At 39.6% G+C, this 15,951-nt stretch overlaps 1 protein-coding gene across 3 annotated transcripts in view; it reads right to left on the reverse strand.

Annotated features, from left to right (window-relative positions):
• Positions 1-15,951, reverse strand: part of ARID4A (AT-rich interaction domain 4A) — a 79,150-nt gene that overhangs the window by 21,717 nt on the left and 41,482 nt on the right. For all 3 annotated transcript variants that reach the window (XM_053697316.1, XM_053697315.1, XM_053697317.1), the window contains exons 17-20: positions 2,936-3,133; positions 1,844-1,928; positions 895-1,096; positions 164-226 (exon numbers count right to left, since the gene is read on the reverse strand). In XM_053697316.1, coding sequence (XP_053553291.1) covers positions 164-226; positions 895-1,096; positions 1,844-1,928; positions 2,936-3,133 — 548 coding nt within the window. The remainder of the gene's footprint in view (positions 1-163; positions 227-894; positions 1,097-1,843; positions 1,929-2,935; positions 3,134-15,951) is intronic.

Consider the following 15,951-nt stretch of genomic DNA (forward strand, 5'->3'; position numbering starts at 1 on the left):
GTTATTTATCTAGTGAGAGATTTATGGCCTTTTAAATATTTCCTTAAAAAATATCTTTCAGATAAAGATATTCTTTTCTTAGTTTTTTTTAATGTAGTAACTCAAAAGTTCATATTAATGTCAACATTAATTAAAATGTCACCCTATTGTAAAGATAACTCACCAACTGAGCATCTATCGGAGTCGTACAAGCCTGAGCTCCTCCTTGTACGTCTACGAACTGCTCCTATTTGAAGAACGAAAAATAAAATTAGAATTGTTTGAGATATGAGTTGCCTAATTTTAAATGCGACACTGGGTGTGAAGTATACTCTATAGCGCCAGAATAGTGTGCAAAACAACTCTGAAGTGTACAAGCTTTTAAGCTCTGAGAATCACACAGGAAGGTATGTAGTGCAAGATTCTATGCATTTGCTTGTCAATCATCTACATAGAGAAAACTCACCAATCAGAGGCTTCATATGCTCTAGGGATTGGCACAGTAGGCATGTACAAAGATTCAAACCTATTGTCTAGTGATGGGGAACCTTGGCACTCCAGATGTTTCAGGCCTACATTTCCCATGATGCTTAGACACTCTGCTCTCCAGTCAAGCATCATGGGAAATGTATTTTAAAACATCTGGAGCGACAAGGTTCGCCATCACTGGTCTCTGTATCTTTGTACTCATGTTTGATTAAATAAAAATCTGGTTTTGGAAGAAGGTCAAAGGCTGGTAATTAATTTTGTTATATACAGTAGTCATGTGCACTAGAACCAGTGTATAAACAATAGTTTGTAAAAGAAAGCCAAATAACTTCTAATAACATTATAGAACAGTTATTAATATGTTTATCATTCTTTTAATAATGATATAAATACTATTTTTCTTGTTACAAGTAGCAATAGATTTACCTTCTAATCCATTAGACAAAGAGGAACAATCAGAAAAGCTGTTCCGTGAATTTTTAGTGGATGATCTTCCATCACTATTTGGCGTCTTTGGCAGGACACAGGTTTGATTGGACTGAAGTGTTGATTTTAAAGGAGGACGGCCACGTTTTGATTTCTGCTTTTCTTCCTCCTTTCGTTCCTCCTTTTCATTTTCATCTTTATTCTGAAGACAATGAGGGATTGTTTTAAATATGATTTTGGAAGGATCAAAAGGGAAAGAATTAACAATAACATGCAATATGTCTGCAAGGTGAATACAAATGTGTTCAAGGGACTAGCCAAAAGAGATTTTTTAATACACATTTCAAGCAAAGGTGTAAAAAGACATATTATATTCATGTTGAAGAATAGGAAACAGAGAAAGAAGGGGAGAGAGGGAAAGAAAGAGCGAGGGAAAAAAAGGAGTGAAAGAGCGAGAGCAAGAGTGAAAGAAAAAGCGAGAGACAGAAAGAAAGAGTGAAAGAGAAAGAAATAGCGAGAGCGAGCAAAAGAAAGAGGAAAGAGCAAGAAAGAAAGAGAAATAGAGAGAGTGTATTAAAAAATAATAACATTTTAAAAAGGCACAAGTGTGGCTTTGAAAAACTGTTTAACCGTTGATAAAAAATATGTACAAGTCAATAGCTGCTCTGTAATATTAATTTCTCTTCCCCTGTGCAATGCATTTGTTTCCCATAAGAGGGGTGGTTCCCCAGTAATACCCTACAGAAAATCACTGCTGTCTCACTTCTTCACTGACGGTAAAGCTTTTTGAAAGAACAATTTAAAATATCAAAATTGGTTTCTGGTAAACAAATACAATAAATAATTAAGCATTCAGAAATAAGGGCTCCTAATTGACAATGTGCATGCTTCCCTATTTCACTATATGTTTAAATTTACACAATGATAAAGATTTAGATGAAATAATTACTTTTGATCTTTTCTTTAATTTTCTTTTTGGTCCACCTTTGTCTGAAGGCCATATGATTCTGTCAGCTTTCACCCATTCATCATATCTGAAAGAAAGTAAATCATGGTTCCATCTGATCACGAAATTACACTGTATGCGTCCATAAGTAGGGTTTTGCAAATGTGCAACATAACATGAATGTATTAAATAGAAGAACTTACTAGATAGCTGCACACCGGAAGTACATTTATTAGTCATGTGTAAGCCAAAGCATTAGTGTGTGATGCACTGCAGCCCTCTCTAGCAAAAAATCTGTTAAATTGTCTCTTTATCAGGGTCAATTAGGGTCTAATTGCTTTTTTTGTATTCGGACAGTGGTGTTTATATAACAAAAGTAAAATATTAGGAAATAATACAAAATAAACTCTTAAATTATTGGTATTATATTAGTCGACTAATACAAACGTGACGAGACAGCCTTTTAATAGCTGAGAAACGCGTTGCTTGTTTTATTATTTTAAATAAATGTAAGTTTTATCTTAGAAACGTGCTATTTGCCAATCACTGCCTATCTCGAAAGAAATCTACAGAAGATATCCTATCCTGTTGCCGACACATCACGGGAGGCCAGTCTGCTAAGTGACAGAGATTCCAGCCTGCTTTGTTGCACCATCTCACAAGGGTGCTATTTTACACGTGAGTGCATTTTGACGTCTTGTAACCATATCACTGCATTGCTGGCAATACTAGGCCATGTGGCACTTCTGTTTATGTTCATTATCTACAGATTGCCGACTCCAGGATTTAGACCACATATCCCTCCACAGAGAGCTGCCTGGGCCTGGATACGCAATTGTATTGGACTCGCTATATTGTGAACATTCTCCTTTTTCACTTCATTTGTGCTTTTTTAATTTTGAATATTGATAATTTGATTGCAGGTATCTTTTTTGTATTACTAGTTTCTGATTGTATCCTCTATAGATCATTTGATCACAAGTTGTTGTATATTTGACTTGGGCGCCCTCTATCTCTTCACATTGTTTTAGAATACAAAGGTATAGTACACTCTCTGGCTTTGTGCCAAATACACACACGAGCCTCCAGACATACCTCACATTCCAGCCATAATAATGCACGAGATACAACACTTCTCCTCCATCCGTCTCAGTGTTCTTAATGTTGGCTTCGTAGATTTTCTGGGTTTTCCCACGTCCGTATTTTACTTTCACTTTGGTGCCCGCTAGACAGTCCCTTTCCTCAGTGTCTTCTTCAGCTTCAGTATCTCCCTTATGTTCCATTTCATCTCGTCTGTAAATTGTAATGCAAACAGTTATGTGCTTTTAAACTTCATATTCTAAGAAATGTAAAAAACATGTTAAGTGAAAGAAATTTAACACAAACATACTGTAAAAATATTGGAGGGTGGGAGGGATTTTAGTACTTTCCCTTAAAGGGACAGTGTACTATGATTTTTTTCCTCTCCCAATGATCAATTTTATCTGCTAGAGTATAGCTCCTTATACTTTATTTTGTCATTTTAAAATAGTTGTTTTTGCCTGCTGTATCCCCACATCTACTGAAAAACAGAATTTATGCTTACCTGATAAATTACTTTCTCCAACGGTGTGTCCGGTCCACGGCGTCATCCTTACTTGTGGGATATTCTCCTCCCCAACAGGAAATGACAAAGAGCCCAGCAAAGCTGGTCATATGATCCCTCCTAGGCTCCGCCTACCCCAGTCATTCGACCGACGTACAGGAGGAAATATGCATAGGAGAAACCATATGATACCGTGGTGACTGTAGTTAGAGAAAATAATCCATCAGACCTGATTAAAAAAACCAGGGCGGGCCGTGGACCGGACACACCGTTGGAGAAAGTAATTTATCAGGTAAGCATAAATTCTGTTTTCTCCAACATAGGTGTGTCCGGTCCACGGCATCATCCTTACTTGTGGGAACCAATACCAAAGCTTTAGGACACGGATGAAGGGAGGGAGCAAATCAGGTCACCTAAATGGAAGGCACCACGGCTTGCAAAACCTTTCTCCCAAAAATAGCCTCTGAAGAAGCAAAAGTATCAAATTTGTAAAATTTGGCAAAAGTGTGCAGTGAAGACCAAGTCGCTGCCTTACATATCTGGTCAACAGAAGCCTCGTTCTTGAAGGCCCATGTGGAAGCCACAGCCCTAGTGGAGTGAGCTGTGATTCTTTCAGGAGGCTGCCGTCCAGCAGTCTCATATGCCAAACGGATAATGCTTTTAAGCCAAAAAGAAAGAGAGGTAGAAGTTGCTTTTTGACCTCTCCTTTTACCAGAATAAACAACAAACAAAGAAGAAGTTTGTCTGAAATCTTTAGTGGCCTCTAAATAGAATTTTAGAGCACGGACTACGTCCAAATTGTGTAACAAACGTTCCTTCTTTGAAACTGGATTCGGGCACAAAGAAGGTACAACTATCTCCTGGTTAATATTCTTGTTGGAAACAACTTTCGGAAGAAAACCAGGCTTAGTACGCAAAACCACCTTATCTGCATGGAACACCAGATAGGGCGGAGAACACTGCAGAGCAGATAACTCAGAAACTCTTCTAGCAGAAGAAATTGCAACCAAAAACAGAACTTTCCAAGATAATAACTTAATATCTACGGAATGTAAGGGTTCAAACGGAACCCCTTGAAGAACTGAAAGAACTAGATTAAGACTCCAGGGAGGAGTCAAAGGTCTGTAAACAGGCTTGATTCTAACCAGAGCCTGAACAAACGCTTGAACGTCTGGCACAGCTGCCAGCCTTTTGTGAAGTAAAACAGATAACGCAGAAATCTGTCCCTTCAGAGAACTTGCAGATAATCCCTTCTCCAAACCCTCTTGTAGAAAGGATAAAATCCTAGGAATTTTTATCTTGTTCCATGGGAATCCTTTAGATTCACACCAATAGATATATTTTTTCCATATCTTATGGTAAATTTTTCTAGTTACAGGCTTTCTAGCCTGAATCAGAGTATCTATTACAGAATCTGAAAACCCACGCTTTGATAAAATCAAGTGTTCAATCTCCAAGCAGTCAGTTGGAGAGAAACCAGATTCGGATGTTCGAATGGACCTTGAACAAGAAGGTCCTGTCTCAAAGGTAGCTTCCATGGTGGAGCCGATGACATATTCACCAGGTCTGCATACCAAGTCCTGCGTGGCCACGCAGGAGCTATCAAGATTACCGAAGCCCTCTCCTGGTTGATCCAAAAAACTCTTAGCCATCTCCGTGGAGATGTTGCAACGGCAAAGAGAATGACTGGGGTAGGCGGAGCCTAGGAGGGATCATATGACCAGCTTTGCTGGGCTCTTTGCCATTTTCTGTTGGGGAGGAGAATATCCCACAAGTAAGGATGACGCCGTGGACCGGACACACCTATGTTGGAGAAATATGAATACATAAGTACTGGCTACAGAAAAGCTATGTAAACAAGAATGTTTAGAAGAAATCACACTTCCAGTGGCAGGTGGGAAATAGAGATACATAAATATTAACTTTCTATTCTAAGTATTATTCTTATTAGGTATATACAGATAAGATAAGGATGATTTTTGTAAATATAGATATGCTGATTTACCTTGAACCCATTTGATTGACTTGAGGGTTCAGTTAGCAGAGACAACTATTTCATATACAAAAAATATACCCAAAGAATAAAACTCCCCATATGTTTTATACTGTAAAGCTGGTATAACAAGCCATTGTAAACACATTAATGGGAAACTAATTGTACAGTACACTGTCCCTTTAAATCCTTTTCTACACATTTAAACCAACACAGTCTGAAGCAGGATATGTTTATAGCCAATTAGGCAGCTGTAAAACATCACCTGGAGACATACAGACATGTTATACTGTTCAGTAAAGTCAAAATAAAGACTCTTTCCGTTGACTTCCTGTCTGGGTTTCTTGGAAACTTATGTTCAAGTGTAAACCCCTGTAGGTTGGAAACAATATTATACATTGTGCACACACACAAGCATATTTAGGTATGTTAGTCAATATAGGATACTAAGAAAATGGAAGTGTTAGATAATTGAAGTATTATTTTTTATTTAATTGCATGCTCTAAATAAAAATAATAATAATGTTGACCTTTTGCAGATTAGTTATATTAACTGTTCTTTTGCAAGACTTTATATATCTTTAAAATAGGTGAAAAATCAAGTGCTAGATGTAAATTTCAATGTAAGACTTGGACCCCAGAAAGCACCCTTGGTTCTGAATACATAAATCCGCTGAGAAAGCCCGAGCAACTTTACTTATGGAAATCACTATGGGAGAGAAGAGAAGGACTTCTAATATGGCTTTTAGTTGTAAAAAACAAACAAACATGAAAACAGAGAAATTTACACACACACTTACCATCCATCCATCTATCTATCTATCTATCTATCTATCTATCTATCTATCTATCTATCTATCGAAACACTAAGCTAAACCCTGTGGTTTCCATGAAAATGTGGGGACAATCAAAGGTGGAAGAAGGCTAACAACAAAAGCAAGTCTACTGAAGGAAGAAAACACAATTGATCACTTTCCCCAGCAATTTGATTTATTTAAGTTAAGTAACAACATCCTGCCTGCAAAAGCTAAGGTCATTAGCATCAGTCAGCTGATGTGGCTTTTGGCAATATTGATGTTACACATCCAATAGCCACTGGGGGATTGAAAGATTAACCAGCTACATCATAACATCAAGTGGGGAAGTGGATACTTTTCTGATACAGAAACCAGAGCACCCTTTAATGGCTTTTTCCATGACTCTAAGATACATTTAAAGGGACATGAAACCCCAAAAATGTGTCTCATGATTCAGATAGAGCAAGCAATTTTAAACAACTTTCCAAATGTACTTCTATTATCTTATTTTCTACATTCTCTTGGTATTCTTTGTTGAAGGAGATGTAATGCACTACTGGGAGCTGAAAGCCAATGACAAGAGGCATATATGTGCAGCCACTAATCAGCAGCTTCTGAGGCTACCTAGGTATTCTTTTCAACAAAGGATACAAAGAGAACAAAACAAATGAGAAAATAGAAATAAATTGGAAAAGTACTTAAAACTGCACGCGCTTTTAGAATCATGAAAGAAACATTTTGGGATTTATGTCCCTTTAAAAATGGTGTAAGGAAAATGATTTGAAGTATAACACATATCCCTGGTAAACTGTATCAATAGTGCTGAGACCCTGAAACACTTCAGTTTACCACTTAGATTGGGCCCTGTAATTGTTCAGTCTCAGTCCGCTTTGTACCCCCTGCATAGCTGAGGAATATTGGTGCGTTACAAATAAAGATGAAGATAATACGCTTCATAACAATAGAAAGGCAACAAGTGGCGCCAAGATATACATAGTGGGCAGACGGGGAAGCTGGGTATTAGCAGATACACCTGAGAAACAGAAAAGCAGAAAATCTTTACTGGACTGACGGGAGGTACAATACAGGAGCGGGAGGTACAATACAGGAGATGTGTTTGGTTTGTGCTGTACACTTCAAAGGAAAGAGAGCGAGGAAAGGAGCGAGAGAAGACAGATTGGATAGAGACGGAGCTAAATAAATGTAGTAATTGAGCAACATGCTGTATGTGATGCGCCAGGCCAAACAAAACATTTCTAATATACTTTGAGTGCAGTTGTAATTTAGTATAAATGTATGAGAGTAAAGACAGACGGCAGCTGCTGCAGTCAGTGCTATGGTCAGTGCTAGAGAGGAACGCAGATAGTGCTTGGAAGCCTCAGGGAACCACTGCAGATAAAAACTGGAGCCATATCAAGCTGCGGTGTGAAAACCTGGAGCTGTATAGGGACAGGAGGAGAACAGGATGACAGGACAAAAACAGCTTCAGCTAGAAGTGCAGATTTGGAACACTAGGAGTAAACCTCTATAGCTCTAGCTGATTGATGATCAAAACCTCGTCAGTATGGAGAGAAATCTTGAAAATTCTTTGGGCCTTTTTAAAGCATTACATTTAAATAAAAAAATGTGTCTCTCTTCACATCCAGAGCCTGCAAAGCGGGAAAAACAGCTCAAAAAGGAAAATTTGACTTTATAAAAATCTTTGAGGGACCTCACATTACTGAAAAGACATTTTATCATCCTGTCAGACAGGAAAACAGAGCAGAACAAAAAAAATCCTTAATAGGGCAATAAACCAATGAAAATATTTATCATGTATAAATTTAAAGCTATTTCTTTTTTAAGACACGATGAGTACACGGATCATCTTAATAACTAATGGGATATTCACCTCCTGGTCAGCACAGCAGAGCTGTTAAATAGCTCCTCCCTTCCCTCCCACTCCAGTCATTCTCTTTGCCTACGTTAGTGATAGGAAGAGGTAAAGTGAGGTGTTAGATTCTTCAATCAAGAGTTTATTATTTTTAAAGTAGTGCAAGATTGTGCTGCTTTGTCTTAGGATGTAGCCGTACTCCATATCAGTCTCTACAGTAGAGTTTTGGTGGCTTTAAAGCAATGGGAACTTGTGGGACATAATTCTCACTGCGCCTCCCATAATTTACTTGCTGCCCTGATCCTTCAGTCTGAGGTAATCTTTAGCTCAGCATTTTATTCTCCTCAGGTCGATGTGAGGGATAGGACCTCCCAAACCTGAGAGCTGCCTTGCTGCCACGCAGAAGTCAAGGTAAGTGCTACCTTACGTTTCTGGGGATAAGGACTCAGAATTCTTTTTTATTAAGCACATACAAGAACATAAGGGGCTCTTTAAGACAAGTAGTTCTTTGTTATGACATTATATGTTTTTCCTGTGGGAAAGATAATGGGGCAGTGTAGGTATCAGGGCACTGGGGCTGGAGGAAGCTGATTTTTACAATAATAGGAATGTACATATGGCTCTGGTGGTTCCACTTCACATACTGCTTGGTTGGCTAGATCACGCCCACGATGGGTGGTCTTTCCGGTTTTTGCGAACCATTCAGTAGCGCTTCAGTTCGGAGACAATGCGCATAGAGGGCCGGTTTGTTCTGGAGTCGCATGAGAGAAATTCATGCGTGGCTAGTGCAGACACTGTGTTTTTCCTGTTTCATTGTGTCCTCAGACATTGTCAAGTAGAGTTGCTCTGGAGAATCAAAAGGATCGTATTTGGGCCCAACGATCTTCTGTCAGGTAGGAGCACTTCAGCAGAGTGCTGAGGTTGATTTTTTTGTTTAGACAAATTGATCGTTTTTAGCAGTACAAAGGGAAAACGTTTAACTGACAGTTTGCAGCAAAAGATAAAAAGTCCAGTTTAAATTTAAAAAGAGACAGTACCGTTTTTTTTAGAATGATTTTTTCCATATAAATTTGATAATTTTTGTTTGTAATTTGGAAAATTGTGTGAAGGCATGGAACAAGGAGACTTGCAAGATGTCACTTGTGCTTTATGCTTTGACGCTAATGTGGAACCACTAATCCCTTTTTGTCCTTCATGCATTCAAAGGACTTTAAGTTAAAGGGGAAAAAAAAATTCAGAGCCAATTTCCTCGAAGGCAACCAATGTCCAAGAGTCTAATGATGAGGGTCAATATATGCCGCAGCTTTCTCCCCAAGCGTCCCAAAATTTACCGTCCGCAAAAGCAGTGCCCTGCACTTCTGCTATAGCACCCGCTGGAGTTACTTTAAAAGGCATTGCTTCTCTTATGTCTTCTACAATTTCTGATGCATTGTCTGCTTTCCCAATGTTGCAGGGCAAACGTAAGAAGAAAACCAGACATTCAGTAAGTTCTGATGCAATTGTTGCAGTTTTGGAGGTACCCTCCCAAGGCCATGAAGAGGAGGGTACTGCTGTTTCATCTGAGGGTGAAATCTCATATTCAGAAGGTTCATTGCCTCTGACGGGCTCAGAGGTTGTAACTTTTAGTTTTAAGCTAGAACACCTCCGTCTGCTACTCAGGAAGGTTTTGGTTACTTTAGACGATTGTGACTCCACGGTTGTGGTTGCCCCTGCGAAGTCTAGTAAATGAGACAGATATTTCGAAGTTCCTTCTTACTCTGATGTATTTCCGGTTCCAAAGCGAGCTTCGGAGATCGTTACTAAGGAGTGGGAGAGACCAGGCATTCCCTTTTTTTCTTCCTCCCCTATTTTTAAGAAGACGTTTCCTATAGCAGACTCTTTTAAAGAGGCTTGGCAAACAGTTCCTAAGGTAGAAGGAGCTATTTCCACTTTAGCCAAGAGAACCACTATTCCCATAGAGGATAGTTGTGCTTTCAAAGACCCTATGGACAAGTTAGAGGGTTTACTTAAAAAGATTTATGTTCACCAGGGTCTACTATTACAGCCTGAGGCGTGCATTGCTACAGTCACTAGTGCAGCAGCATATTGGCTTGATGCTCTGTCCGGGTCTCTCAGGACTGAGACTTCTTTGGAGGAGATCCAAGACAGGATAAAAGCTCTGAAGCTAGCTAATGCTTTTATTACGGACGCTTCCCTTCAGATTATCAAACTGGCAGCTAAGAGTTGGGGTTTCTCTGCCCTAGCCCGCAGAGCCTTATGGTTAAAACCTTGGTCTGCGGACGTGTCATCCAAGTCTAAGCTTCTAGCAATTCCTTACAATGGGATGACCTTGTTTGGACCTGGCCTGACGGAAATTATCTCTGATATTACGGGAGGTAAGGGTCATCTCCTTCCTCAGGATAAGAGAAACAGACAAAAGAGACGACAGAGTAATTTTCGTTCCTTTCGAAATTTCAAGGGAAATTCTTACTCTTCCTCCTCTAAGCAGGAGCAATCTAAGCCTACATGGAGACCCAACCAGTCTTGGAACAAAGGTAAACAATCCAAGAAGCCTGCTATTGAATCCAAAACAGCATGAAGGGCATGCCCCCGATCCGGGACCGGATCTGGTAGGGGGAAGACTTTCCTTCTTCGTTCAGGCTTGGGTTCGGGACATTCAGGATCCCTGGGCAATAGAAATAGTGTCTCAGGGATACAAATTGGAGTTTTCCACCCAGAGGCAGGTTTCTTCTTTAAAGATTATCTGCAGACCAGACAAAAAGAGAGGCCTTCTTACATTGTGTAAGAGACTTTTCCACCCTGGGAGTGATTGTTCCCGTCCCAGTACAGGAACAGGATCAGGGTTTTTATTCCAATCTGTTTGTGGTTCCCAAAAAGGAGGGAACCTTCAGACCAATTTAAGATCTAAAGGGTCTAAACAAATTTCTCAGGGTTCCGTCCTTCAAGATGGAAACTATTCGTTCCATCCTTTCCTTAATCCAGGAGGGTCAATTCATGACAACTGTGGATTTAAAGGACGCGTACCTACATGTTCCTATTCACAGGGATCATCACAGGTTTCTAAGATTTGCCTTCCAGGACAAACACTTCCAGTTCGTGGCTCTTCCTTTCGGCCTGGCCACCGCTCCCAGAATCTTCACAAAGGTTCTGGGGTCTCTGTTGGCGGTACTTCGGTCACGGGGCTTGGGGTGGCTCCTTATCTGGACGACATTCTAGTCCAGGTGCCATCTTTTCAACAAGCAAGATCCCACACCGACTTAGTGTTATCTTTCCTGAGAACTCACGGATGGAAGGTAAATTTGAGCACGAGTTCCCTAGTTCCACACACAAGAGTCATTTTCTTGGGAACCATAATAGACTCCTTGTCCATGAAGATTTTTCTGACAGAAGTCAGGAGATCAAAGATTATAGATACTTGTCTAGTCCTTCAGTCCACTCCTTGGCCATCAGTGGCTCAGTGCATGGAGTTAATTGTGATAATGGTGGCAGCGATGGGCATCATCCCGTTTGCTCGTTTCCATCTCAGACCTCTGCAGTTAAACATGCTCAGGCAATGGAACAGAGATTATGCAGACTTGTCTCCTCAAATAACTCTGGAGCAGGAGACAAGGGACTCTCTTCAATGGTGGCTGTCGCTGGATCATCTCTCCCAGGGGACCTGCTTTCCCAGACCATCTTGGGTGATTGTGACAACAGACGCCAGCCTTCTGGGGTGGGGAGCAGTCTGGGGCTCCCTAAAGGTTCAGGGAGTTTGGACTCACTCAGAGTCTGTTCTCCCCATAAACATTCTGGAACTGAGAGCGATCTACAATGCTCTTCTAGCCTGGCCTCAGTTAGCAACGGTCCAGTTTATCAGGTTCCAATCGGACAACATAACTTCAGTGGCTTACATCAATCATCAGGGAGGAACGAGGAGTTCCTTAGCGATGAAGGAGGTATCCAAGATAATGCCAAGCTCCCGAGATACGGGTCAAGGTCAAGGGACCCCCAGGCGGCACTGATAGATGCCCTGGCGGTTTCTTGGACCTTCAGTCTAGCATACCTATTTTCTCCATTTGCTCTTCTTGCTCAGGTAATTACTCGAATCAAACAGGAGAGGGCTTCTGTGATTCTCATAGCACCGGTCTGACCTCGCAGGATTTGGTATGCAGACCTGGTGGCCACCTTGGAGACTCCCGTTGAGGAAGGACCTTCTGATCCAGGGGCCCTTCATTCACCCAAATCTAGTTTCTCTGAAGCTGACTGCTTGGAGATTGAACGTATAATTTTATCCAAGCGGGGGTTTTCTGAAACGGTTATAGAGACCATGATTCAGGCTTGTAAGCCTGTAACTAGGAGGATTTACCATAACATTTGGCATAAATATCTCTATTGGTGTGAATCCAAGGGCTACTAATGGAGTAGAGTTAGGATTCCTAGAGTTTTGTCTTTTCTCCAAGAGGGTTTGGAGAAAGGTTTATCGACGAGCTCCCTGAAGGGTCAAATCTCGGCCTTATCTATTTTGTTACACAAACGTCTGGCAGACATTCCAGATGTACAATCATTTTGTCAGGCCTTGGTCAGAATCAGGCCTGTGTTCAAACCAGTTACTCCTCCATGGAGTCTTAATTTAGCACTCAAAGTTCTTCAAGGGGCTCCGTTTGAGCCTATGCATTCCTTAGATATTAAGCTGTTATCTTGGAAAGTTTTATTTCTTGTTGCTATTTCTTCGGCTCATAGAGTGTCAGAGCTATCGGCATTGCAGTACGAATCTCCTTACCTTATTTTCCATTCAGATAAGGTAGTTTTACGTACTAAATTAGGATTTCTTCCTAAGGTTGTTTCTGATTGGAACATTAATCAGGAGATTGTTGTTCCTTCTTTGTGTCCTAATCCTTCTTCTCAGAAAGAACGACTTCTGCACAATTTAGACGTGGTCCGTGCTTTAAAGTTTTACTTACAGGCGACTAAGGACTTTCGTCAGTCTTCTTCTTTGTTTGTTATTTTCTCTGGAAAACGTAAGGGACAGAAAGCTACGGCTATTTCTCTTTCTTTTTGGCTGAAGAGTATCATACGTTTCGCATACGAGACTGCTGGACAGCAGCCTCCCGAGAGGGTTACGGCCCATTCCACGAGGGCTGTTGCTTCCTCATGGGCATTAAAAAATGACGCTTTTGTGGAACAGATTAGCAAGGCTGCAACTTGGTCCTCTCTTCACACTTTTTCAAATTTTAAAAATTTGACACTTTTGCCTCGGCTGAGGCAGCTTTTGGGAGAAAGGTTCTTCAAGCAGTGGTGCCTTCCGTTTAGGTTCCCTGTCTTGTCCCTCCCGTATCATCTGTGTACTCTAGCTTGGGTATTGGATCCCATTAGAAATTAAGATGATCCGTGGATTCATCGGGTCTTAAAAAAGAAAAGAAAATTTACGCTTACCTGATAAATGTATTTGTTTTTTGACACAATGAGCCCACGGCCTGCCCTGTTCTTTTAGACAGGTTGTGAATTTTTGTAAACTTCAGACACCTCTGCACCTTGGCTTTTCCTTTCTCTTCCTAACTTCTGTCGAATGACTGGAGTGGGAGGGAAGGGAGGAGCTATTTAACAGCTCTGCTGTGGTGCTCTTTGCCTCCTCCTGCTGACCAGGAGGTGAATATCCCATTAGTAATTAAGATGATCCGTGGACTCATTGTGTCAAAAAAGAAATAAAATTTATCAGGTAAGCATAAATAAAAAGTAATAGGATGTGGTAGACAAATACTCATCACCCATATGCATAAAAATATATATTATTAATCACAGGAACATTTATTTTAAAGCAAAAGTTGTAAAATGCCCTCCACAAAAAAAAAAAAAAAAAAAAAAAAAGAGTCCATTTACGTATGCAAAGAGTGACATCTAGTGGCCAAAATGCAGACACAAAGGCGGTAATGGAAAATACATGAGCTGTGTGCAGACAGCTGGGACGTGAGTAGGAGTGAAAAAGTAGAGCCCTGGAAGCCGCCAGAAACTGTAAATCTTTATCTAAACAAATGTAAGGAGAAGCGAATATAGAAGGACTAGATCAAAAACAATCAACAGTGGGGAAAGAAATTAACACTGCATTGTAACTTCAAGTCCAAAAATTATTAAAAGGATATTCAAGTCAAAATTAAAAACCACATGGATGCATTTGTGTTTTGATTAGAAACAGGTTTGTAATATACATGTATTAGCAAAAATGCTTTTAACCCCTTAAGGACAAGGCCATTTTTCAATTTCTTTCCCTTAAAGGGACACTGAATCCAATTTTTTTCTTTCGCGATACAGATAGAGCATGAAATTTAAAGTAACTTTCTAATTTACTCCTATTATCAAATTTTCTTCATTCTCTTGGTATCTTTATTTGAAATGCAAGAATATAACTTTAGATGCTGGCCCATTTTTGGTGATCAACCTGGGTTGTTCTTGCTGATTGGTGGATAAATTCGTCCACCAATAAAAAAAGTGCTGTCTAGAGGTCTGAACCAAAAAAGAAAGCAAAAGCTAGAAAGTGAACGAAGAAAAATTGATAATAGGAGTAACAACATAGTAACATAGTAGATAAGGTTGAAAAAAGACTGAAGTCCATCGAGTTCAACCTATACAAATCTAAAATACTTACAAAAAGCTCCAGAGTAAATTAGAAAGTTGCATGCTCTATCTGAATCACAAAAGAAAAAATTTGGGATCAGTGTCCCTTTAAGGACCAGGGCTATTTTTTACATTTCTGCTATGTTTTTGTTTACCTCTGTGTATTTTCCTCTTACTCATTTACTGTACCCACACATTATATACCGTTATTCTCGCCATTAAATGGATTTTCTAAAGATACTATTATTTTCATCATATCTTATAATTTACTATAAAAAAAAGAATATATAAAATATGATGAAAAAATGGAAAAACACACACTTTTTCTATCTTTGACCCCAAAATCTGTTACACATCTACAACCACTAAAAAACACCCATGCTAAATAGTTTCCAAATTTTGTCCTGAGTTTAGAAATACCCAATGTTTACATGTTCTTTGCTTTTTTTGCAAGTTATAGGGAAATAAATACAAGTAGCACTTTGCTATTTCCAAACCACTTTTTTATTTCTTCAAAATTAGCGCTAGTTACATTGTAACACTGATATCTGTCAGGAATCCCTGAATATCCCTTGACATGTATATATTTTTTTTAGAAAACAACCCAAAGTATCGATCTAGGCCCATTTTGGTATATTTCATGCCACCATTTCACAGCCAAATGCGATCAAATAAAAAAAAAAAAAGTTAACTTTTTCACAAACTTTAGGTTTCTCACAGAAATTATTTACAAACAACTTGTGCAATTATGACACAAATGGTTGTAAATGATTCTCTGGGATCCCCTTTGTTCAGAAATAGCAGATATTTATGGCTGTAGCATTACTTTTTGGTAATTAGAAGGCCGCTAAATACCGCTGCGCACCACATTTGTATTAGGCCCAGCAGTAAAGGGGTTAATTAGGTAGCTTGTAGGGTTAATTTTAGCTTTAGGGTAGTGTAGTAGACAACCCAAAGTATTGATCTAGGCCCATTTTGATATATTTCATGCCACCATTTCACCGCCAAATGCGATCAAATAAAAAAAATCGTTCACTTTTTCACTAACTTTGGGTTTCTCACTGAAATTATTTACAAACAGCTTGTGCAATTATGGCACAAATGGTTGTAAATGCTTCCCTGGGATCCCCTTTGTTCAGAAATAGCAGACATATATGGCTTTGGCATTGCTTTTTGGCAATTAGAAGGCCCCTAAATGCTGCTGCACACCACACTTGTATTAAGCCCAGCAGTGGCGGGGTTAATTAGGTAGCTTGTAGGGAGCTTGAAGAGTTA

This window comes from Bombina bombina, chromosome 1 (genome assembly GCF_027579735.1).
Source record: "Bombina bombina isolate aBomBom1 chromosome 1, aBomBom1.pri, whole genome shotgun sequence".
Classification (NCBI taxonomy): domain Eukaryota; kingdom Metazoa; phylum Chordata; class Amphibia; order Anura; family Bombinatoridae; genus Bombina; species Bombina bombina.